We start from the raw sequence: 24,733 nt of genomic DNA on the forward strand, positions 1-24,733 counted from the left end.
GTTTTTCACAAAGGCCAACTTTTCGCGATGGTGACCAAAGCAACACCAAGGTGCCGGGCACAAAATGGATATCACGGTGACGGAGGTCGTAACGTTGCTTCTGTTTGTCTTGAGACACTTGTAGACGAGCGCGCGCAAGTTGGCGAGCATGGACAGCATGGGCGATTGAATCATGGGCATAATAGCTAGTTGAAGCTGTGGCGGACGGAGGTACAGTGTCCAGTGGTAGCGTCGGCTCGCAGACGTACAAGAGGTAAACGGGGAAAAGCCAGCAGTTTCGAGACGGGATGAGTTGTACGCAAAGTTAATGTAAGGCAGAGCCAGGTCCCAGTCACGGTGATCGTCTGAAACGTATTTGGATAGCATGTCTGTAAGGGTGCGGTTCAAACGCTCAGTGAGGCCGTTCGTTTGGGGGTGGTAGGAGGTGGTAAATTTATGCTGTATTGAGCAGGCACGCATGATTTCGTCGATGACATTGGCCAAAAACGTACGGCCACGGTCTGTTAGCAAGTGACGCGGAGCACCATGAATCAAAATGATATCATGTAAGAGGAAGTTCGCAACATCAGTTGCGCAGCTGGTCAGAAGAGCGCGGATTGCGGCGTAGCGGGTCGCGTAGTCCGCCGCGACTGCAAGACACTTGTTTCCTGATGTGGATTCAGGAAATGGGCCGAGAAGGTCTAAGCCGACACGATGGAAGGGCTCGGCAGGAATGTCGAGCGGCTGCATGTAATCAGCGGGGATCTGGGAAGGCTTCTTGTGTCGTTGGCAAAGTTCACAAGCAGCGACGTAACGTCGTACGGAACGGGCAAGGCCCGGTCAGAAAAAGCGGCGACGTGCACGGTCATATATGTTCGAGATACGCCGAGGTGTCCTGCCGTTGGTGCGCCGTGAAGCTCTTCTAGAACGGTGGAGCGGAGGTGTATGACAAGTAGGAACTCATAGCCGTCCGGATGAAGGTTACGACGGTACAGAGTACCGTCGCGGAGGACGAGGAGGCGTAGAGTGGCGTCGGCCGGAGAGTGCTCAAAACGATCGATAAGTGCTTTGATGTAGGCGTCACGGCGTTGCTCGTCGGCGAAATGAAGCAGCTGTGATACAGAGAATACGCAAGAAGCACTGGCAATTTAGGAGTCAGAATCGTCAACAGGGTAACGCGACATGCTGTCAGCATCTTGGTGCAAGCGGCCCGACTTGTACAACACGGAATATGAAAATTCTTGTAGCCTCAAAGCCCATCGACCAAGGCGGCCTGTAGGATCATTTAGCGATGAGAGCCAGCAGAGTGCATGACGGTCAGTCATGCACTCTGCTGCAGAGGCAACCACTCCATTTTAATGGTTTTGTTTGTGGGGCTTCACGTGCCAAAGTGACTCAGGCTATGAGAGATGCCGTAGTGCAGGCATGAAGGACTCTGGCAATTTCGACCACCTGGGGTTCTCTGACGTGTACTAACATCGCACAGCAAACGGGCGCCTTGTTTTTCGCCTCCATCGAAAAGCGGCCGCCGCGGCCGGGATGCCATCCCTCATCCTTGGGCACAACAATCGGGCGCCCTAACCACTGCACCACCGCGGCTTAAAATTGCATTCTGTCAGCCGTAGTCTCGTTCGACTAGCGTTTAATGAGCTAAACCACTGCTTGCAACAACGTCACTGAAAGGCCGACGTGTTGCGTGCACGGCAGGCCTGCGTATGCTCAAAGCCAGCGGCGCGTACCATGCATCGGATGTATGTTATGAGCGTCCCCTTTGGAACGGGGCGGTGGGTTGCGCCACCAAGCTCTTGCTACTATGCTGCCTAATATCCTACCTAGGTTAACCAATGAAAAAAGAAAAAAAAGGCTATGAACTACCCCGTCCAAATTTTCTGATCCCCTAATTCCGAAATGTGCTTTTGTACGTCTCCGTCTTTTGTCGTTTCCCTACTTTTCTTCCACCAATCCTCCAATCGACTCTTACTAATCTCTATTGCGGACCTGTTTGCTTTACCACTGCTCCCGCTGAACCCAAGGGCTTCAAGGAGTCCAATGGTGCCTAAATCGACCGCTGGGTAGACGTCGTCACATTCTAATAAAATATGCTCCGTCGTTTCCCTAGCTTTACCGGAGCAAGCACATGCTTCTTCTTCCTTCTTATATCTCGCTTTATAGGTGCGTGTTCGACATAAAGGGGGCCTTAGACAACGTGAGCCACGCGGCCATCATGGAGGGCATCAACAATATCAGCTGCGGAAAGAGAGTGCACGATTATGTCAGGGACTTCCTGAGCAACAGAACGGCGACAGTGGGGCTGGGCGAGCTGAGAAGCAACGTCTTCCCCACACCGTGCAAGGGCACACCCCAAGCATCCGTCATATCGCCCGTCCTCTACGATGTCGCAATGATTGGCCTGGCAAGAAAACTTATGGAAATCCGAGGCATCCAGCATGCGATATACGTCGACGACGTCACAATCTGGGTCACCCAAGGATCCCTCGTCGAGAAGCAAGAAAAACTGCAGGAAGCGGCGACCTGCGTGGAAAACTACACCAGAGAAAGGGGACTGCGATGCTCCACGGAGAAGTCCGAGCTCCTCAGGGTCGGCAAGCACCCAACGCAAGCGACACCGGAGGTGACCCTCGAGGGACACAACATCCCGGAGAAGAACATGATTAGGATCCTGGCCATTCAGCCGTAATCTTAACCGACTCCTTGTCTGTTGGCTCCGCTTTATCTGTGCCCAATTCAAGTATCATTCTCTGAGAATTTCATTCATTGGTTCCCCAACATTTACGCCTCATCCACCTGGTATGGGTGCCAGGGCACGTGGGGCTCACTTTAAACGAGTCAGCAGACGCACTAGCAGCGGTATCTCTTAAAGGTCCGGTACTGAGGATCCTAAAACCTTCGGCATACGTCACTTCTGCAAGATTTAAAAATTTTTCCATTCAAGAAGAACATGCCAAATCATGTGTATTAGATTACGCCTATTTTCAGCACCTTAGATTTCCTTGGCACAGCGGATGGTGTGAAAAAGGAAAATTTGAAGTTTCATTTACGCATCTGCGTTGCCGAATACCGCGGCTTAATTTCTATTCCCATAGGTCTACTTTGGCACCTTCTCCTAAATGTGTTTACTGCAATGAACCCGAAACTATGGTTCATTTCTTTATATAGTGTCGTAGGTTCAACGTGCATAGAAAACGACTTCAAGAAGGTCCCTTCCACCAACTTGGATTAGCCATTACGCTACCGATCATTCTGTCTCTGGGGGCGTCGGCACTAGGACACTGTAATAGGAACGTATGTGATGCCATATATAATTTTATAATGGAAACAAGTAGACTTCCATGCTAATTTTACTCTTATTTTCGAAAACAATAAACCAAAATATAAACTTCTAATTTTAAGAAACTACAGCATGAAAATTATTATTAACGATTAGAATTAATTTGATATCGCATTTTCAGTAAAATAGATCCTATTTAGGTATTTATTCTTTTCCAACCCACTGCCGCCCGATTCATGGCCAATCACCCGTAGTGGGTCGTGCTATAACTGCACGCACTACCCAGTACTTGAGAAGACATGAAGTCTTTGATTTGCGTCACAGTGCTCTTCGTACTGGAAGCAGCAGTGTTACTAAAGACAGTCATCACGTACTGGGAAAGTGGGGGTGCCAGCTTGGTGGAGGAAGAAGATGGTCTAAATGTGAGTAATATATTTGTGAGCAGCTGGTGTCGGAAAATATATCTCTCGACTGCAGTGACCGCAGTGGCGTAGCTAGGTCGTCTGGCACCCGGGGCCCATAGGTCTCCTGTCACGCACCCCCCCCCCCCCGCCAGCTGTAGTCGAAGATATCGACAATTTCCCAGGTGTCTTCAGACGTACATGACACCCCCCCCCCCTCTAGCCCCTTGCAAACGGGGCCCACGGCCGCCTCTGTTGCTACCCCACTGAGCAAAATGGCTCACTGGATACGACACTCTGCTCGTGAGCATCCTGCAGGAAACTACATTTCTAAACGCGACGGCAGGGCACCGGGACCCGAACCCCCTCCCTGGGCGATGCCGAAGCCTACTCCCCCCACCATTACCAGTGGGTTCTGTTATTCGCATCATTAAAGGTTTCTTGAGTTTCTTTTGGGACCCGAGCAGCTGGTCGCCTACCCCCCCCCCCCCCCGCCCTCCTGGAAAAATGAACTTTCCGCCTATGGCCTTCATTCATTTGCCGCGGTTTATGTTGTGCGTTGAAGAAACGCGCGTTGTAGAAATCGATCCCAAGCGCACCACTATGGCGTCTTATAGACACCTCCCCCCTTCCCCTAGTTCGAGTGTTATCGCACTCCAGCAAAGTTGTGTGATCGAGTGTTTATAATTCCGAAGTGCCATTATTCCTTTGCTCTTAATGTTGGCCTCACTGTTTGCTACTTTCAGGTTACCCGAGTGTTACCGAGTCTTTCTGAAGTCATGCCACAGAAGAAAGATACCGGATTTTGGACAGGAACGCTTGTGATACAGGCGTTTGCAAAACGCGCTGTAACAGAAAAGTTTAGGTGGAGTGCTGCTGCGGATGCAGAAGCACATCTCCCTTTACATGCTGTGGAACAAGTCGATGCAAGGCTTTCTAATATTGAGAACTATGAAACGACTGCACAGGTATTCCTCGCGTTGCTGCCTTGGTGTGGACCAAAAGATTACCCCAAGTTTCACGCAGTTTTGGTTTTGGGTCACGTGTTGCTTGAAACAGCAGTGATGTGGAAGGCCGTGGAGGCTACAGGAAAACTCAGGCCAGGCGGCCCGGTAAGTATTTCCACGATATCCTTGTGACCTATATTTGTGACGAATTAGTGCATATTTCTCAAAGATGTCATGTGAGGAAAACGATTGGCCGTCACACATACAAGAGGCATCCCAAAGATGAAAACGTCTTGTCTGTTATATTGTAGTTAGTAATTATGCCCTTGCAGCTGGGTTTTCTCGAGAGAAGTAGGCATAACGGTCAATCAATATACTGGCAAATTTTCCTCCCTGGGGTGCTAAAATACTGCCGGTCTTTGTTGGTGCTTGCATTAGGATAGGTAGGCCACTCAGGTATTGTGCTGTCACAGCGCTGTGGCATTACCTTAAGAGCCTGTCCATACGTCGCAGTTCGTCAAAAGGCGAGCTTCACATACCTCGGCGGGCAAATGACGCAAGACCTATTCTGCATGTCACAGCATCGTGTTGAATTTTGTGTCCATGTGTTACATCTGTGTTCTTACACCAGTGTTACACATGCACAATCAGCCGGAGCTGGATTTAGTGCGAACCGAGGCGGTCTGTAAGCAACGCGTAATATATGCAAATACAGACATCTCCTCCAGCACAAGTATGTTGTCGTCACTCTGATGTCTTCTCGCCACCTCTATCTTATCGTCAGCATTTCTTTGTTGCTATGCCATCATAATCGTACAGTCCACAATCCAATGCTGTGCTGCCCTCTTCGTCATGCCTTAGTGATTATTTCATCGTTGTCATTCAAGCATTGTAATTATCAGTAGACATTAGTAGCACGAAAAGTCGAAACCCATTCAAATAATTAAAGATTCAAGAATTAACTTCTTAAATGGTTACTTTACGGCACATATTGAAATTATCAATTGTAGGTGGCGAGTTTGCAAGACGTATCTGCTTAAGATGAATCTCCAGGATAACACCAGTTTTGAGAGTATATTTTCCAAAGTGTAGGACGGTTCAATTATTTTTGTTCTTTTATTTATAAAAGTGCATTTTTTAATAGAGTCAGTTTAACAAAAGTTCACTTTGCGGCATGTTTGATCGTGCACATCTACAAACTAGTGTAATACTGGGAATTCATTCCAAGTCGATACACCTTGCAAACTCGCCGGCTCCAATTTGCAAATTGCAGTATGTGCCATAAAGTGATTAATTAGGAGGTTAATTACTGTATTTTATTTAGATGAATATGAGTTTTAATTTCTCGTGTAAGTGTTTTCGCCTCCGTGAATAATCCAGCTCAAAGACTAGAATTGTGTTATCTGCAGCAGGCAATTTCTAAATATACTGGAAAACATAAAAATTACCGCCCCGTACATAGCTCTCTATAGAGCACACAGTCTATCTATGATTGTACTTCTCATCGCTATATGTTTTGAGCTTTTCCCACGTGCTGCTCATAACAGTCATCGGCACATGTATGAGTGCAGTTGTTCTGACATCCTGCACCTGGATCCGAAAGTTGTGGCTTGCACTTCGAATTATCATTACATTTGTTTCTTCCTTTCATTATTTCCTGTTTCCTATACTTTCATATTCAACCTTATCTCTAACATGCCTGTTGATTGTCAGTGATGCATCTCTAATTTCGCATTATACGATCATTTTCTGTGCCTCTGCCCTGTTAGTGTAGTATTTACTGGTTATAATTAGGCCTAGTTCCATTTTTCCCCACTGTGGGTCAACTTTTCTCCTGTGCAGTTATGCTAAAATACCCTAGCCATCCATGCATTCTTTACGAGTTCGCTAACACTGGAAATGTGCTAATCCCCCCTTCTAAATAACCAACCATGTACCCCTTGGCTTCTTGAACGTATTAGTACAATGGATGGGCATAGGGCACAAAACTTTGACATCAGCAATAAGCAGGCTCTTGGAGCCGATAGACACGGTCTGCTTTCTGAGCACGCTTGAACCAATTCTTCGACTCCTGCTAGTGGAAGTTTTCGCACAAGTTCTGGGAAACGTCTCGCCGTGGTGCTTTTATGGCGAGTGCTGGCAACTAACCCCCCTGAATCCCACAGGGGTCTCTGAAGACATACGTACGTCAAAATGACTTCATGGGTGCAGAGATGGGTGCAGAGACGCTCTCCTGCAGAAATGTCCAACTTGTCGGTATTCAAACGGCGCCGGCACATGCTCTGATGCTGGAATGGCGCTCCTAACGGGGTAGAGATATGAACTAGAGAATGATAATTTGATCGTGACATCACTTGGCACATTTGGCTGTCGGAGTAAGCTCTGCTCTCGCAGCCGCTTGGTTCGAAAGTAATGGTTGGTAGCCATGCCACTCGAATATCAGAGTGTGAAGCAAGTGCAGAAGAAAATCCACAGAACAAGCATTTTAGTTCCACGTTAAATGCGTGTGCTGGCCTTAGCGTGCGGTGCAAAGCTAACGCTGTCATATGCTACAGTACACGGTTCAAATTTGTATAGCGGAACCAAGCAGAACGCTAACGTGACCAAAATAAAACCATTGGACGTTCAATAAGTGCCCTGAGAGTGCCTCCTGGGTGTGCCAAGAGAAAAACAATTTGGCGGTGTGTCCATCATTTGGAGATGCTTGAAGACTTGAATGCTGTTGGCAATCTATCCAGCATCGTGAGCTAGAGCCCCATCACCTCTTGCCTATACTGGACATAGACAGTGTGTAATCACAGAAGTCCTTATTTTTGCTACTATACGCTACACTAAAAGCATCTAATGAATAGCTTGAATGACAATTATATTCCGCTTAAGTGCGCTCGATACTAAATTATTTTCTTATAAAAGGACAGTGTGCCACGTGAAGTGATGTTAGTAATTATTCGCAATGTCATTACCTTAGAATGTTTTCTAGTTTGATTCAGTCATTTTTTGTCAAAATATTTACCAGCAAAATCATAGACATTTTATTTACTCCCAGGGTGCCCTTTCCCTCCCCCCCCCCCCATAGCGACCTCTCGTATTTCTCAATACACACTTCAATAAATTCTTGGAATAAAACACCAGACTAGCGTATCACGTAATTTGTGACATAACACGCAAAGTCACTCACTGCGGAGCTTCTTTTCACCCATGCATCTCAGACATTGCTATTTTCTTTCCCACGCTGTGCAAATGAGCTGTACTTTCAGTGCATCTTATCTGCTGCAGATGGGCAGAAAATTTACGTGCTGTATTTTCTATTACAGGGAACCGTGTTGGTGGTGACATTCTGGTATTACATCATAGAGATTGCATTCCTCATCATTCATGTCATTGCAAGAGACCTATCTGTCCCATATGCCATGTCGTCAAACAGTTGGTTTGCTTACACGCAGATCTGTGAGTAAATGTTAACATTTCTGTCCATTTAGCTTTTTGTTTGCGAACACATTCTTCGGATCTCTCGGATTTTAGAAATACAGAACAAATCTTGCAGAACTCATCAATGATGGTTATCAATGTGAGCGAGTAGCCAAGTTCATCTAGAAAGCTATTCGCGTTAATGAGCATATAGCGAGGGTTGCTCCCGTGTGCCCAACCGCAGAATTTAAACCTTCAGTCGCCCCACAGCTGTAGACGCTAGCGCCACACAGTGATGCGGGAGAGAAATGCCCTGAGGAGGTTTGGCAGACAAGGCAGTATGACCGAGTTTTTTCGTGGCAATAGTCCGGGCTGTAACAGCACCAGCCAGGCAGGCACAGGTGCTGCTGTTAAGCCATTTTGCGCGTGCGATGGTCAAGCACGACAATAGCAAGCACGCGTGGTGCTCTTCACAGTGCACAAACAGACTTGCTCGCAACAAGCTAATGCTCCTTTCCAGCAAAATTCTCAGAATGTGGTGAGGCAAGCCATTGAACCAACCGGTGAGACAATGTGTGAGATCGTTTGTTTTCCAGTTCTATAATACAGCGAAGCTGTTGGCGGTTGGTCGGGAATTTTCATGGCATCATCCTCACGAAAAAAGAAAACATTCTACGACTAAAAGAAAGAAAAACCTTCAGCGACTGAAGCGAAGAATGAATAGATTCTTTCTTATCACGCACACAGTATACAGCACAGCATTCGTTTCAATGAAGAGCAAGCATCCAAACCACATCCTTGATGACAAGGTGCTCCTAATTACAATACGAAGCACGCAGCACATAGGTTTCTCAATAAAGATTACAGTTGTGCCAGCTGTGGCGGCGATGGCGACTTGCGACATGGCGAGTGACGTCATTAGGCCTTCCACATATAAAAGAACCAGCCAAGTGGCTGATTTCATTATTCTTCCACCACCGCTACGGGTGGACAATGCGTAGTCAGGACTCCCGAGAAGCAGCATGAATACGAGGAGCAGCAAAGCGAAAAGAAATAGCAATACGACCAGTGGCGGCGTGCTGCTAAAGTTATCATTACACCTATCATTATTGTTATTCTAAAATATCATTACTACCGGTCGTGGGTACTCGCTTTATACCACACCTTTGGAGATTCAGACTGTATAATCGCCATGCCGAAAGCCCGCTATTTACAAAATCTTCCTTTTGTAAAAGTGCAGCTTGTGTGATAAATGTGTACGCTGTGTGGGAACCTCCGCCTGAGTGGGCCCACTTGTTGGACGCATGTATGTGTTTGCCTGGGGTCTTGAGTGTGATGTTCTCTCTACAATTCATTGTCAGTATTGTTTTCCATGTAATAAATAAATAATTGAAAAAGCCCACATGGTCTACTGGTTAAGGCACTTGACTCAGGAATGCAGGGTCGAAAGTGTGAATCCTGCTGAAGTTAACTCTCATTTGCCCAATTTCTTACGATCCCATAAATGCCTATTATCAGTAATTCTTATATAAATTACTTGCGACTACAGATGTCAAGTTTATTTGCCACTGAAGATAAAGGTCTAATATAAGCTCTCACACATTTCCTTCAAGAAGCCTCTAAGACCTCTAAAAACGTGGCATCAGCACAGCCACAGGAGATTTTAATGAAGTGTATACTGTAGGGGTTGGAGGACGGAACTTCGGGATCCTAGGCCCTGGAGAACAAACGTCAAACAAACAAAACAGCACAGCGCTGCACCACGCGTAAGCGCAGGCTCTTCACCCCTGACTCGCCAGACTATTACTGAGTCAAAATCAACCCTGATCTTTTATTTCCCCAATTTCGACAAAACAGTTCCAACCACCCTTCCAAACAGCTATCCATTTCTCCTCGATTGCCGACAAGACCAGAGTACTATTGTTGTTGCAAAACAAAAGGGTCGTTGACGATGCAAACAACAAATGAAAACAGCCGAACATAACTTAAGTGGCCTAACCACACGAACAGCATGTTTCCAATCTATCGCAGTGGCGTACTTATCGCACGTATTGGTGCCACTGAACAATCTGGTCAACCTCACAAGTACGTAATCACAAGCGCACTAGCCTTGTGGTCACTAAACAAAACGCGTACTTGCGTTGTAGGCAAACTTTTCACTTACGCTTACTCACGTTTCTTTCCTGAAAGTCCTACAGGACACGTGACATAAACGAACAATTAAACTTGCGGGACTTACACACTCCGCAGAACTCTTAAAATAATGCGTCTTTTAATAACTCTTTCCACGCACGTTCACTAAAGAAGTCAGAATACACGGCTGCCCTCACGCACACACTAGCAACCCAGTCATAAAGTCTGCTTCCTTCCGTCCACACAGGACACGCGCTAATGGAACTAAGAACGCTTCTCCGTGCAAATCATGCACTCACTGAAAATCTACGCGCTTAACCTTGCAGAATTCAAAAATACTTAAAAAGAAATAAGGTTAAATAACACACGCGCTTTACCATAGGCCTCTGAACGATAACCTTGACCCTCAGGTTACTTACACACACAAAAAGAAAGCCTATTTACTTATTAATGAGCATCTCGCGAGACTACATGTTTACATAAACCTCATCTTTCAAAGCTCGGAGCTTTCTCAAACCAAAACATAAACAAAGCTCAAACCTTACACATTGAAAGAAACTCTAGTCTCAAATCGCGAAATTTTCCGATGCTCAAAAATAAAAAACAAACAACACGTTTTGCTTCTACGGAAGCTCTCTTGGCTTCCCGTTCCCGATTGCTTACGACTGACTCATACTTTCAGCCTGACCCGCGGTGGGCGAAGTTTCAAAGCTACTCTGGCTGCCGAGAGACAACAAAAGGGCTGATTCACTATCAGCTCCCCCAAGACGTTACGGTCTCCTGCCAATTTGCGTCCTCGCGCCCCGCTTTCAACACAAACTCGATTGACCGCGTCGCTACTCCCCACCTGGTCTCGTCCTACCACCTTGCGTTTCTTCGAACTGCACGCTGAGCTATAAAAAGAACTACGGAACGACGAGGAGCTTAACTGCCCCGTGCCCTTTGTCCGCGTCCGCGCAGAACATTCTTCGCGGTCCCCCTTTGACCGGTGGCTCGACCATTTTGGATGCGTCAACATCGTCCTAGACGACCGCACCTTCTTCCTCGCGCCCTGCCCTTTCGGGTTTCTCGCCATCTTTGGCGGCGCTACATTAATTACCGTCTTCCGGTCTTTACTGCGCTTCCTTTTACGGCGCTTTCTCTTAGCACTCTCCTTCATGTCGCCTTCTCGTGCCTCGTGCTGGCCGGTACACGTTTCGTCGGCCCGGATCGGCCTCTTACCCGCACAGTCTGAGTGATTTACATTTAAATCTCCTCTCACTTTGCCTCGACTGGCGGACAGCTCAACCGACTCTGGCACAATGCAGCAGGCTTTACTCGAGTAAGACAACTCGCACTCTTGCGAACTGCCCTCTGCTACATTGCCCAGCTCACGCTGTGCATCGGCACACGGCCCGTCGGTATCGATCGCTGTCTCACGCGCACAGTCCGAATGATTATTAACTGAACCATCCCTTTCTAGGCTATCTAGACTGGCGGAGAGCCGCACCGATCCCTGAACAATGCAGTTGTTCTCTCGTGAGCTACGGAGCTCGCCACCCCGAGAACCATTCTCAACTGCATCGTCCAGCTCGCACTTCACTTCTGCACGCACCTCTGGCCTGACATGGGTGCTCGCTTCTGTCTGGTCAGCAGTACCCTTTTCTTCGCTAGCAACCTCGCTAACATTACCAGCGACGCACACGCTCGGTAACTGTGCCAATTTGTTCGCAGCTGGCCTAGCTGTCTCCACAGTCATCTGTTGGCACAGCACCTCGTCGCTCTCCTTGCGGCCTTTAACGGCCTCTGTTGCCACTAAGGCATCGTTAGCAGCTAGCCTTTTCCCTTCACTTATCAATCTGCAGCTAATCTCACAGGCACTACTCTTTTCGTCGGCTTCTGGCAAAAATCCGCTCGATGCTTCCTCATCCTTTCGCTCTGTACTACGTACAGAATTCTCAGACAGCCGTTGTCTCTGTGCCAATAACTGATCACAATCCTGTATCTCTTTGATCAGTGCTGCCTTCTCTCTCTCAAACTTTTCCTCTCGCTCACGTTCGCGTTCATTCTCACGTCCGTGACGCTGACACCCAAGAGTAAGTACTTGAAGCTCCTGCTTCCGTTCATTCTCGCGTTCTTCACGCTGACGCTCACTCCTAAGCTCACGACGCTCTCGCAAACGTACACGACGCACACGCTCCAGTGGCTCCTGTATCACCTCCCAAGCAAGCTCAATGCTTTTATCATCATTGCCACTATCTTCAATCGCCTTTATGATAGCTGGCGTTTTCATCCGTTCGTCCGCCTCAACTCCCAAATCGTCGCACACCAACAACAAGTCTAACCTCGTCAACCTTCTAAGATCCATGGCAGCTGCCCCGACAGGTGGTTAAAACTGTTTTCCTTAATTAATTTGTGCAAACACACAATGCATCAAACTCCCGATTCCCAGAACTATCAAAATTGAACACACAACCTTTGAGTCTGGCGAATCATAAGGAAAAAATTACCGACGATTACGTTACTTCCTAATGCGAAATTTGAGCGCAGCAAATAAGCTGTTTCACCTTTTCGATAGATTGAGGCAAAGAAATCGAGCAACACATGTATGCGCTATCACAGAATTTTTTTTTATTTTTCACACGTATTCCTTTAACAAAGACTCCATTAACAGTTCTTGACAGTCATGAAGGAAGCTTTGTGGTCGGAGAAATAGACTGATATATGTTCGACTTGGTACACCAATGCTTGATTCTCAAAGACGAGATCTATACAAGTGCCTCGCGAGGTTGTCACAGCCGTGGGACGCGTTACGAGCGAGAGGAACGGGATGTTCTCCCGCATAAGTGTTAGGAAATTGCTGTTTGTCTTTATGTCAACATTAAAGTCCCCCACTACTAACATCGGTGTGGATCGATGGACGGTTAATGCGTGTTGCAGGAAGTGCACGACGTCTTTCGTGAGTGCGGTAGCGGACTCACGAAAGCGGTATCAGTCGGTCGCTGCTAGCGCTGGGGGGATGAAAGGGGGGCGGAGCTGGTTACGAAGCCGACGACAACGCGAAACCCAGGAACGGACGCCAAAGAGCCATTTGTGTAGCCAGCCCTCCTCCACAGTCTCTCCTCCTCCCTTCCATCATCCTCCCTCGCCCGGAGAGCCGACAGCGCGCATGCGCGGCGGCGGAGCAGCGGCGCATGCGCGGCGGCGGAGCGCGGCGGCGGAGGCGAGCTGGTTACGAGGCCGACGAGAACGCCGACAACGCCGACGCCGACGACGACGACGACGCCGACGACGCCGACGACGACGCGAAACCCAGGAACGGACGCCAAAGAGCTGCGCTCTAAAAAACCACGCGCTCACTTACGGTTGCAGCACCCTGCCATCCGGTTCGTTCGTCCGCTGTTGCCGGTTCCTTCCGGACTCCCTGGGTCGAAGGCTCGCTCCTTCTTCGCTACTCCCAGTTTCTTCGGACCTTTTTCGACGAAGGCTCTCTCTTCTTTGCTCTTCCCGGTTCCTTACGATCTCTCTCGACGAAGGTTGATTCGTAGCGCTGCCACCAGCTGATGCATTCGGAGGCGATCCCACCGCTGCCACCAGATGTAGGGGTTGGGGGACGGGACTTCGGGATGAAAACCAAAACTTGGGAGGGATTTATTCTACATTCTATACAGGGAGAGGAGCGTCAGGTAACAGTAGTACAGTCATTACGGGCCGGCAGCAACTCGGACGCTGCGGCCCGCGGCAAGAAGTTCGAGAGAGGTGAATCAGGGAATCAGGGCATGTCCCAGAATGTTCAGGTCTCTCTGGAAGGCTTCTTATAAGCCCTTAGAGCACTGCAAGTCACGTCATGTTTGACCAATGGGAGAGTCCACTCCGATGACGCCACTTGCAGCCAATGGTAGGCGCCCGTGTCGCGTGGCACACCTGTCGGGGCTCTCTGCGGTCTTGCCACGCAGACTGGCAATCCACTTGTAGGCTGGAGAAGGAGCGGGGGGCGCTCGTGCACCTGCTTCATTGTCGGATGCCCACCTGCTAACCCCGGCGGCGCACAAACTTGTTGGCACGTAAACTTGTTGCCTCAAACTTGTTTGCTCGGCCGCTTCTCTGGAATGCGCTTTCCTGCTTTTGCATTCCTCAATTAGCTGTGCTGCAATCCGATGTGGTCTGGGGAACTCGAAGTAATCGCAGGAACCAGCTCCATATCTAACAATACGCAGATGTTTCAACTTGACACTTCATTTAGACGTTTCGATAATCCATTAACGAATTATTTCAGTCGTTACTTAGTTCTTTCGGTGTCTCATGGGATATGTCACGTAATGACAGCGGCATTTTGTCACATTTGCCACAAATTGATCTACAATGTACTGCCGTGCCCTCGGCCTCACTTGCAGTCCTCCTCCAAACAGCCATTTCGGTTTTAATCTCGATTTAGTGTGCCATCTATAGGTCATGGGTACAATGAATCACTTGGCAATGAAAGTGACGCCGTTGCGCTAGAGCACCCTCTCACTGCATCGGCGCCTCTGTATCAGAGCTGAAAGTCCTCTGGCCACTACAAAAACAGACGAAACTGCCGCCCTCCCCAACCTAGCCCCTTCCTAAAAGAAGAAAAAAAAGAAGAAAAATAGGGAGAAAAGTCACTAGGGAATCTGATCTGCTTCATCACGTTCCTAGGTGTGTGCTTTTGAAATGAATGTGCATAAACGATGATGATGTATGGGGTTTTATGGCGCAAAGGCCAGGAATGGCCAAAGAGCGCCATGTCAGTGGTAGTGGGTGTGCAGTGTACCTATGATTACTATGAAATTGGTGTGACGTGGCTGTAAAGGGGCCTTAAAATATACGCTCTAAAGTGCATAAAATCTGTGTAATAAAATTATGGCGACAACATATGACTTGTACTATGCAAATTTCGATGCATTTAAAAAGAATGATACGATAGGTAAAATATATCAGATTATAAGAAATGCTAGAGCAATTCTGCCTCCTTAGAGCCCTTAAAAACACAAGGGCCTGGAGGCATGTGCTATGCAAAGCAATTATCGCAGCGGCATCCTCTGAAGAGAGGAGGCGCTACGAATGCATGGGACTAACAGCATGTAAAACCACATCTCGGAGAAAACCTAGGACTGTGTCTGTAATAAAAAGCGCTTCTGGGCCAAGAAACATCGCAGGATGAAGGGGAATGTGCTGTCGGTAGGCTAAGGAAAAATGTCTCTTTCTCTCAGATTCGGCTTCCCGACACTCCAGGAGGACGTGGAGTACGGTCAGCCTCTCCCCGCATCTACCACAGGTTGGAGGTTCACTACCGGTGAGTAGAAAGTTATGGGTGCAAAATGTGTGTCCTATTCTTAAACGACAGAATAGGACATCTGTTCGGCGCGATTTTGTTGTAGAGGGCCAGAGTCCTAACTGTGGCTTTATTAGGTGGAGCTTATTATCCTTTTCCGCGTCCCACATGCGTTGCCAGTGGGCCCGCAGCCTCCTTCTCAAGAAAGGCCTCAGATCTGTGATAGGCACCTCAACGGTAGGGTTAACGGCTTGCGATGCTATAGACGTGGCCATCTCGTCCGCCAGAACGTTGCCCTCGATGCCCCTATGGCCAGGCACCCAGCATATAATGGTATGCTGGTTTGATATGTACGCTTTATACAAGACGGAATATAGTTCATGAAATACTGGATTTTTGTGTGTATAGAGTGACATCAGGGCCTTCACGACACTTAGGGAGTCTGTATATATCGCTGACTTTTGGAGTTTTGATTTTCTTATATGCTTCACAGCAGTCAGTAATGCGTAGGCCTCGGCCGTAAATATACTTGTTTCCGAATGTAGTACATCAGATTCTGAGAAGGATGGGCCGACGGCAGCATACGACACCCCGGCATTAGACTTCGAAGCGTCTGTGTAGAACTCTGCGCAGGAGTGCTTGTGCTGGAGTTCTACGAAATGAGTTCGTATTTCGATCTCTGGTGCCTGTTTTGTTACCTCTAAAAAGGATATGTCACATTCTATGACCTGCCACTACCAAGGCGGTAACAATTGGTTTGGATACATTAGGCGAGGCTCGAGGAGTGGGACATGCATCGCATCACTAAGCTCCCTCACTCGAAGAATAATTTAGAATAATTTAGAATAATTGAATTTAGAATAATTGAAGAAATGCATCAGCTTGTAAAGAAACTTGAAAGAAAATTGAGAGCCTAAGAGAGAGGTAAAGAGCTAGAAACGAAAAGTGAAGGTAGGGAAGTTAACCAAGGACATACCCGGCTGGTGGCCCTACACTTCGGCAAGGGAAAAGGGGAAGAATAGATGAGGGGGAGACAGCAGAAAAATAATAAAGTGTCAGTCGTTCACAGAGCCAGTCGTAGAGGAATGACCACTGTTATGAGAGCTAGTTCAGCCTTTGAGAAAAAAATATTGGCGGTTTCTGAACAATAATCCGAACGACATGCACTTACTCTTATTCGCACAGAACTAATCCTTTCATCTTTTTTTAAGGTTTTGTGAACGAAAGCTGGGATATCATGCATAAATGTGCGCTTACTTCGCTACAATTTGACCTTTGATAATGGACAACACGTCCCAACGTGAAGAACATAGTTTTCCACAAAACCGCATCAAACGCGGCTGTTATATTTTGCATGGCATAACTTATACATATCTACAAAATCGGTTCAGAAATATGATGTGCTGATGTTAACGAAACGTCGAGGACTCGACTTTCGCGAGAGATGACAGCAAATCAACACAGATGGAATGCGTACACTCTCACGCACTTCGAATACGTTGCTGGTTGGGCAAAAAATCCAACTCATGGTGAGCTTCATCCGTGCATGAACCTTCACGTCCAAAAAGGGTGTGAGTGTGCGAGTTATAGATTGATTTTCACCCTTTTTCGCTTTGAAGGGTGTGAATTAATAAACATTCCAGGCACACTCGAAGACAGAGCTTATGAGGCCACCAGCCATCCCGGCTCGCCCTGAATCCTTGCACTCACCTCAGATTACTTAAAGGTACGACGCCAGAGGGCAGAAACTGGAGTGTGAGTGAGTGAGTGAGTGAAAAACTTTATTAGTTCTAGATTCGCTGGTCTTCTGCGGTCTTCATTTGGCTTCGTCCATCTTCCAGCACAATGGTCGGTTGCCATTAGTCCAGGGCTCCGCTGGATGCTGCTGCCAGTTGTGCTCGCCAAATCAGACCTTCTTGTTCGACCTGGCGATCGCTGGAGAGCACTCCCTACCATTGCTCCACACTCGGGTTTGGTATAACCGCTACCAGGTCTAACTTCTGGCATGTCCACGTTATGGGATACAGCGTGGGTGTTTCGTGGCACCAGGGGCATTTGTCATTGTATTGTGTGGGATAAATATTGCTGAGTACGTTTGGGTACGGTACGAGCCCGTTTATAGTAATTTAGTATCACCGAATAGTCTTGGGTACATGTTAGGTCTCCTCGAGGTGGCCTACGTTGGATGCTCTGTAATAAGTGTACCCTCGAGCTATCCTGTCCGCCTCTTGGTTCCCTGCCACTCCCGTGTGTCCCGGCGTCCATGCTATCGTATGCCTAATTAGTTCTTCTTTGGTTTGTCGTTGTGTTATGTGGTCTCCGGAGCGGAGTATGCGGAGCGCTCCGTGCCCTATTCTGCCGCGTAGGTAGTTGCGGCACGCCGTTTGTCAGTCTGTAAGGATTGTTAGAGACCGTTAGCGCCAGCGCTGTAGTCTCTTTTGGGTGGAAAGTGGTCACGTGACATTGCTTCGCCGCTGCGAGATCGCACGTGGCGATTTTATCCCGGAATTCAGGACGTTTATTCAACTTTTTTTTTGACAAACGTTGCCCCCTTGTTCATATGTAGGAATGACTGCCTCCTTGGAACCGCAAGTCGCTGATATCGTTCTCCTTAATAGGGGTGGTGGTAGTATGGTTGCAGAAATATAAGCGCAAATGCTTTAATTAACATGTTTTCGTTACGCCGGTTTCAGCAAACGAGACCCTTTGATCCTCGTTGAAGACGCTTCACCTCGAAACATAATTACAGAAAAGCACGTATCCTTTGTCTTATTGTACCCCAAGGCGCATGCGATCGAATTACGACTACAGGGCACGATCATCCGCTTCTTATGCAGGCTAATAAAGGCGCGCCGATCTCTAAGCCTCTGCATTTTTGGGGGCAATAAAATTTAATTCGCTACAAATATTTATCGGCCAACGGTATTGCTGTATGGTAAGCTAACTGCGGATGACACTTGCAGCATCAAGTTATGCAGATCAAACAGCCGCATTTACAGGACGTAGACGGCCAACGATAACGATCCTATTGTATCTCGACGAGGATTCCAGGGCTTCTACCAGCCCGCTTGTGTTCGCGCTTCCGTAGGTCCCCGCCACTGAGACAATACACCGGTGCCGTTTGAGGTGCCAGCGTAATAGGGACAGGGTTCTTTTTTCGTTGTGGGTGCACAATTCGCAATGTGGGAATCCGAGGCAAGTGCCTGGCACTATCACGACGCTTAGGCCTCCGAGTTCGTTGCGAGAATATTCCCTCAGCTGAAGGCCGGCGTGCCACAACACTTTGTTGCAGGCTGTCAGGTGTCGCAGCCGATCATGGAAGTGACTTCCGTCCCGTGTGCGTGTAGAGGGAATCATCCCCGAACCAGCGACTTCACCTTTGCAAGAAGATCTGGATCTCTGGAAGATTGCGGGAATTCTTTAGCTGGTGCCGACATAGACGTTGCGTCTACCGCCTATGGTTGGTGTTTGCGTTTTCAGTGGCCGCTTCAATTTCCGCCGCTCATTTACGCACCTGCGCTGAACGTGAATTTGAAGCACAAGAAAGGCGTGCGGTTAAGCTGTTGATACGTCGTGAAATTTAGTAGGTGTACGGGGTTAGGCGCTAGATTGATTCCACGTGTCACTCTTTGCGTGTTTCATTGGCTGTCACGTGACTGCCGGCCTGCATTATCTATACGCGGCAATGACTGCCTTTGAGTTACGAGTCGTGTCAACCAATAAAAAAGAGAAAAAAAACGTGGCTCGCGTATTGTTCGGTAACAGTGCACATATGCGTCCAGGACCATTTAGGGGCCGCTAAGCGCCATCGTGCACATGCAAGCGCAGAATATTCTTCCTTCGACAAAGACTGACGGTTCGAAATGTAAGAAAAAAACAAAGTTTATCAATTTAGAAAGATAAGTCCACCCGCTCTTGAAGAAAAGGTGAGCGATACCTATCAGAAGTGGACGGTTACACTGCTGACAAGTAATTTGTGTGGATTCCGTGGCCTCGGCACAGTAAAGGGTGCAATAAATGCGTAACGAGGAATATCCGCTTACACTTATCAGCTAAATTTGTAAAATTTATCTTGAGAACTTCGTGAAACTATCAAAACAAGACAAAATGATAACATATGTCGTTCTCGCGGTTGAATTTCGCGGTGGCAAAAATTTCGTCACGGCGTTGATGTATCGACTCGAAAATTCACGTTCTGCGCATAGGAACTGTGGCGACCGCGCAAAAACGAAAAGAAAAATGAAACCATAGAAAAGAAAGGAATCTCGTAGTTTGTTCCGAAAGGCGAGACGTTGTTAACGCTAGAGATTACTTTAGGATGTGACGTAAGCGACAAGCGTACACGTGGGGAGGGTTTGCCGTCATTGCGATTAAGCGTGTGCTCGACGGTCTGCATTGTCAGTCAAGATTGCTTGTCGAGCTACCCCTCCCATCGTCCCTGACAATGTCGATGTTTAACCGCTCTTGCTACCTATGCGTCTTGTGATTTGTTGAAGATTGGGCTACGCACAACGTGTGTGTGAAAAGCAGCCGACATTTGAGTGACCATCGCAGACACCTGTTCCCACGAGAGACAGGGACCGCAGTGGCCACGTCGGCACCGCGGTGATCACTTCGACAGCTCTGCCTGAAAGGTGGATTTCCCAATGGAGGGCGAGTTCGCTTCTGGCGAGCTGGTTCGTCTGAACTGCACGCGAAGCCAGAACCGCGTCTGTCAGCTGCTGCGACACCTGACAGCCTACAATGAAGTCCTGTGGCACGCGGGTCTTCAGCTCACAGAAGACAAGGGAGACGAGCTCGGAGAAGTGAGCGTCGTGATTGTGCCAACCATTCGCCGCCGATTACCGAGCCAAACCGAGCGGGTGGCCATCTTCCTCCTGTGCCGCCTGATCGCTGAGCACCGGTGCATTGTGTCTGCAGAGCTGCACTACTCAGTGGCAAACGCAGGTCCGCTGGACGCAGTCCTGGCGTCTTCGTCGAGTCTGAGACGACTCAGAGTCTCCGGAATCGTGAGAGACGAGCCGGCAATCCGCAACCCGTGCACCGACAGATTCAGGTCCTTGCACTACGCTGGCGAATTCGCGTGCCAGCATGTCGGCGGCCATTGCGGTGAGAGAATGACGATCCCCAATTGCCTGCTCACGCGAGACGGTGCCGCACTCACGTCGTTGGACGTGGCGGCAACGAGAATGAGCCGTCCCACGGCCGGGAAGCTCATCGACGCGCTCATCGAGAACTGCACGATCACGGAACTCGCCGTCGGAGCCTGCGTCTTTTCGTGTGGCCCCCGGAACCGACCGTCAGAGCGGTTTGTGCAGTATCTGACCAAGAAAGACGCGACGCTTCGTAAACTCACTCTGAGCGCGGTCTACTTCGATACCGCACCAGGATGGCCCATCCTCGTGCAGGCCATCTCCGCAATGACAACGCTGCACGAGTTCGCGGCAGAGTTTTATGTCGGAAGCCGAGACTGTGGGCTCTTCACGAGAGTGATTGCCGAGAGTCGTAGTCTCCGCACGTTGAGCCTGCGATTCACTGGCTTCGGCGATGGACTGATTAATCACCACCCACTTGAACGCGCGCGCGCGGTCGATGCTCGTGTTTGGGCATCGGCGTTGCAGAGAAACACAACTCTGGAGGAGCTGGTCCTGGACATCTTGTGGTCCACTACCGAAGACTGCTGCATCTTACTGCGATCACTGACACGCAACCGCTCCATCCTGAAATTGACCTTGCACAGTCTGCCCCACGACGGTGGCTTGCGCGATGTCTGCGGCACGATACGGGAGTGCGGACTCGCCCACAGGGTCTGCATCGGCGACCATCGCGTTGGACCTCGAGATCTTCCGAAGCTTTCGGACTGTCGCGAAGTGACGGCCGTCGTTCTCAGTTACGGATACCTTCGCGGAAGGAGTGACCTCCGAAGCGCCATGGATGTCTTGGGTACTTGCAGCCACGTCACATCGCTCACCGTGTTTCTCAACTTCTTCCACCGCGGCATTTATTCGTCACTTTTCACTTACATAAGAAACGCGCCCGCGTTGAAAGCAATTGAGATCAGTGTCGGCGGCAACATGTTTCTACGTTATTCTATGTATGACTTGTGCGACGCCTTCTCTTCGAACCTCGGCATCGCCAAGATCGTGCTGGAGTCAACAGTGGAGTTGGACGATGATGTCTACCCGGTGCTCGCCCGTGCCGCCACGAATCCCCGTCTTCACGAGCTCTCTTTCAAGGACTTCGGCGAAATCTTCTGCGTGGCCTTCCTGGGACGTCTAATGCCCCGTCTGGCCCAGAGGTACAACCTGCTTCGCCTCGAAATAAACGATTGCCCACCTGTCAACGCCGAGATGTTCGTTGCCCAAGACATCGTGCGACGTAACTGCAGTCTCGTGGAACGAGCGACCAGATTCGTGTTGGGAGACCACGACCCCTACTGTGCGCGGGCCTTCGAGATCCTCTCGGAGCACCCGGTACTCGTTGACAACGTTCGAGCCAGGGCGTCTCTAGGAGGGGAGGCCGAAGCTGCGGCCATGGTCAGTGGCGTCCGGCAGTGGCTGGCCCATAGCGACGTCCACGACTACATGCGCGTGACCGGCGTGGTCAAGAAACGCGTCGAGTGCAATGCACGGCACGACGGCGGCATGCAGCTGGACCAGTTGAACTACGACTGCTGGATTCACATTCGCCGGTACCTGAAGGTAGCCGACGTATTGGAACCCTGAAGGGAGTTCGCCAAGTCATTCTTTGTGTAGCACCTTCGCCTAACGATCGTTTTGGAGCCTGCTCCCCGATGTCCCCAATGCTGGTGTTCATGGAACCTTCACAAAGCCCCATAACGAGCGGTCGACATACTATTGTGCTTGAATTATGCCTCGAATGGTTACACTTCCTGATTCAGTGTGTCGTGCCCTCGCCAGAGTGACTTGTATGTAGCAAACGGTACCAATCGCCACTCGCTCCCCCGTTGACTTATATCGTAGGCAACAAATGTGTCCAGAGATGAGTTTGAGGCGAAGTGTGATTTCGGGACGTGGAATGCACGCGGCCATTGTTTGTTCGAGCCATCCCATTTCATTTTTCGGTATTCTGTATCATCATAGACATTTTAGTCTTCTCATTTTACAGCTTTCTTAGCACTCGAGTCGCAGGCTGTGGCTCGACACCATGGGTAGTCCTTTACCGTTTGCTCTTGAAGCTTATTTTCAATCCGCCCTTCTGAGGAGGGAGAAAGAGAGGGAGCATTATTTGCGACGTCTCGTATAAGTTCACTGTCTATGTACGCACCGGATGCGAGTTGATACAGACACCTGATTTTAATGTATTATCACTAACTTTCATCTGCCGCATCGGCGGCTTCCGGACAAGGCGATATGTCCAGCTGCAAATAATGACGCATGGTGAAAGCTAGCCTATACAAGTTGTAATAAAGGTTGTTCTTTTTTTTAACAATCGCTAGTCTGAACTTTTGAGTGTTCCAGTAGACTGCTGATTGGTTGCTTGCCATCGGCGTCTGTTGAAGAATCATTGAGTCTGCCTCCTAAATGTAAAATGCCGACATTGCTGCGATGCAATCGCATCAAAAACACGCAGCTTTGCATATGCACTTATTAAACACGCACGTTTCCTTCGCACAAATAGTGGTTCGCATCATCTTGTGCAGGTTTGTACCGACGTAGGTATGCAGGATTGCCAGCATTATTGGAAACTTGGATTGGACATTACTTGAGGACAATTGACTCTTGTTGAGACTGCCGGATACGCGTGGAATTAGCATGCTCATGTGGATAAACAAAAACTAAATCTTCAGCAGCAGACGAAACTTGAGATCAAAGGCTGGGGGTATGTCGATTGCCGTTGCAAAGTGGCGTGCATGTCGGTAGGCAAAATATTGGACGACATAACGGAAACTAGTTTTAATGACGAAACTATTGACGATGTGACAGCGATACTTCGGACAAGTGTCAATATTTGCTTGCCACAAATTTCACACGGTTTCTTTTATACCTTGTTCATAACTATGTTCAATAAAACCATCTACAGGCTCAACAGTTCTGTGCATTTGGCTACTATATCTGCTGTACGCTCGTATCAGCTGATGTGCCTTGATGCTGACCAATGCTACCACAACAAAAGCCTTTACTCAGTTTTTCAGAATGCGGCCATTTGTTATTCGCCATCTGAGTGACGCCCCTCATACAGAACAGCGTAGCCAGCATAAATATCGGTAAACAGGAGAGAGAGTGTTCGACTGTCAATGTTGAATGCTTGCTGACTGCACCGTTACTGTCTACACCACAAGGCTCACTCCTTTACCTTGGTCGGCACTGTCAAAAAGTAGGAAATAGGATAAAAAAAAGATGATGCTAAAAGAAGAGTGTGCTCGTTCATATAAGAACTCGCGTCACATTAAGGGTAACACCATCCAGTGAACCACACGGCCAGCCGGCTCCCCCAGGTCGAATGGAAGAATGTACGCCTGTGACTGGGAGATGACGTCCAGCTTTCCGGCGCACCGAAAGCGTTACAGTCGACTAGGAGACTTCAATCGGGTTCGCAATGACCATTGGGCTTTCTTTTGGAGTTAACACTCGTGATGACGATGCAAACGTGTTTATTAACAGAGAAAGGGAGTAGGGGAGGCAGTCCAGGTGTCTTATATGAAGTCTTCGGCGAAAGTTCATGCCCGTGGGATCATTGCCAGGCGGACCTCAAAGGCGCCATTGCGAAGGGCGCCTTCACACTGCTCTGGGATGCAATAGGCAAGAAGGTAGCGTAGCGTATGTGGAGTCGGTACTTGTAGTTTTTGCAGAATACACCGTAACGGTGAATTCTACCGTCGTTGTGCTCCGGTTGCATGTTGCGGGGCGCGGGGACGCACCCGAAGCTTACCATGGAAGTTAGTGTGGCCGTGAAGACAAAGTTGATAAGTGTAGGATGTGGTCCACTAAGGTTTGTAAAAGGTTTATATTTGTTGGATGAAGATTCATAATATTCAGAATGGACACACCGGGGTGCGTGGATATGAGCAAGTGGCATTATGCTTACGCACACTTCAGACAACTCCCAGAGTAGTTTCTGCGTGGAATTCTGGCACCGCGCTTTGAATTTACGCGGCATGTGTGTTAACTCGAGTGATGCCCACGAGAGGGCGGAAGAAACAGAGGCACCGAAATCGGCAGCCGGCGCAGTTCCCTCGTTGTAGAGGTAAATAGTATGGTACACCAATCCTGTTCGTTGATATGAACTGTCGTCAGTATAGCAGTTGATTGCTATAAGAATCCTAATACCTGTAAAACACGGC

At 48.6% G+C, this 24,733-nt stretch overlaps 2 protein-coding genes across 4 annotated transcripts in view; one reads left to right on the forward strand and one right to left on the reverse strand.

Annotated features, from left to right (window-relative positions):
• LOC139048900 (uncharacterized) overlaps nt 1-18,158 on the forward strand; it is a 94,841-nt gene extending 76,683 nt beyond the window's left edge. The window contains exons 1-6 of one of the 3 annotated variants that reach the window (XM_070523825.1): nt 3,563-3,690; nt 4,416-4,517; nt 4,638-4,781; nt 7,931-8,063; nt 15,368-15,450; nt 18,123-18,158. In XM_070523825.1, coding sequence (XP_070379926.1) covers nt 3,568-3,690; nt 4,416-4,517; nt 4,638-4,781; nt 7,931-8,063; nt 15,368-15,450; nt 18,123-18,149 — 612 coding nt within the window. In that variant the 5' untranslated portion in view covers nt 3,563-3,567 and the 3' untranslated portion in view covers nt 18,150-18,158. Of the gene's footprint in view, nt 1-3,562; nt 3,691-4,415; nt 4,782-7,930; nt 9,393-15,367; nt 15,451-18,122 lie in introns of those variants that run through there. The other 2 variants (XM_070523824.1, XR_011508028.1) reach the window with 2 other exon arrangements.
• The window catches only part of LOC139048898 (uncharacterized), a 54,839-nt gene that overhangs the window by 22,046 nt on the left and 8,060 nt on the right, over nt 1-24,733 (reverse strand). The gene's annotated exons all lie outside the window — the stretch shown is intronic.

This window comes from Dermacentor albipictus, chromosome 8 (genome assembly GCF_038994185.2).
Source record: "Dermacentor albipictus isolate Rhodes 1998 colony chromosome 8, USDA_Dalb.pri_finalv2, whole genome shotgun sequence".
In the NCBI taxonomy this organism is placed as follows: domain Eukaryota; kingdom Metazoa; phylum Arthropoda; class Arachnida; order Ixodida; family Ixodidae; genus Dermacentor; species Dermacentor albipictus.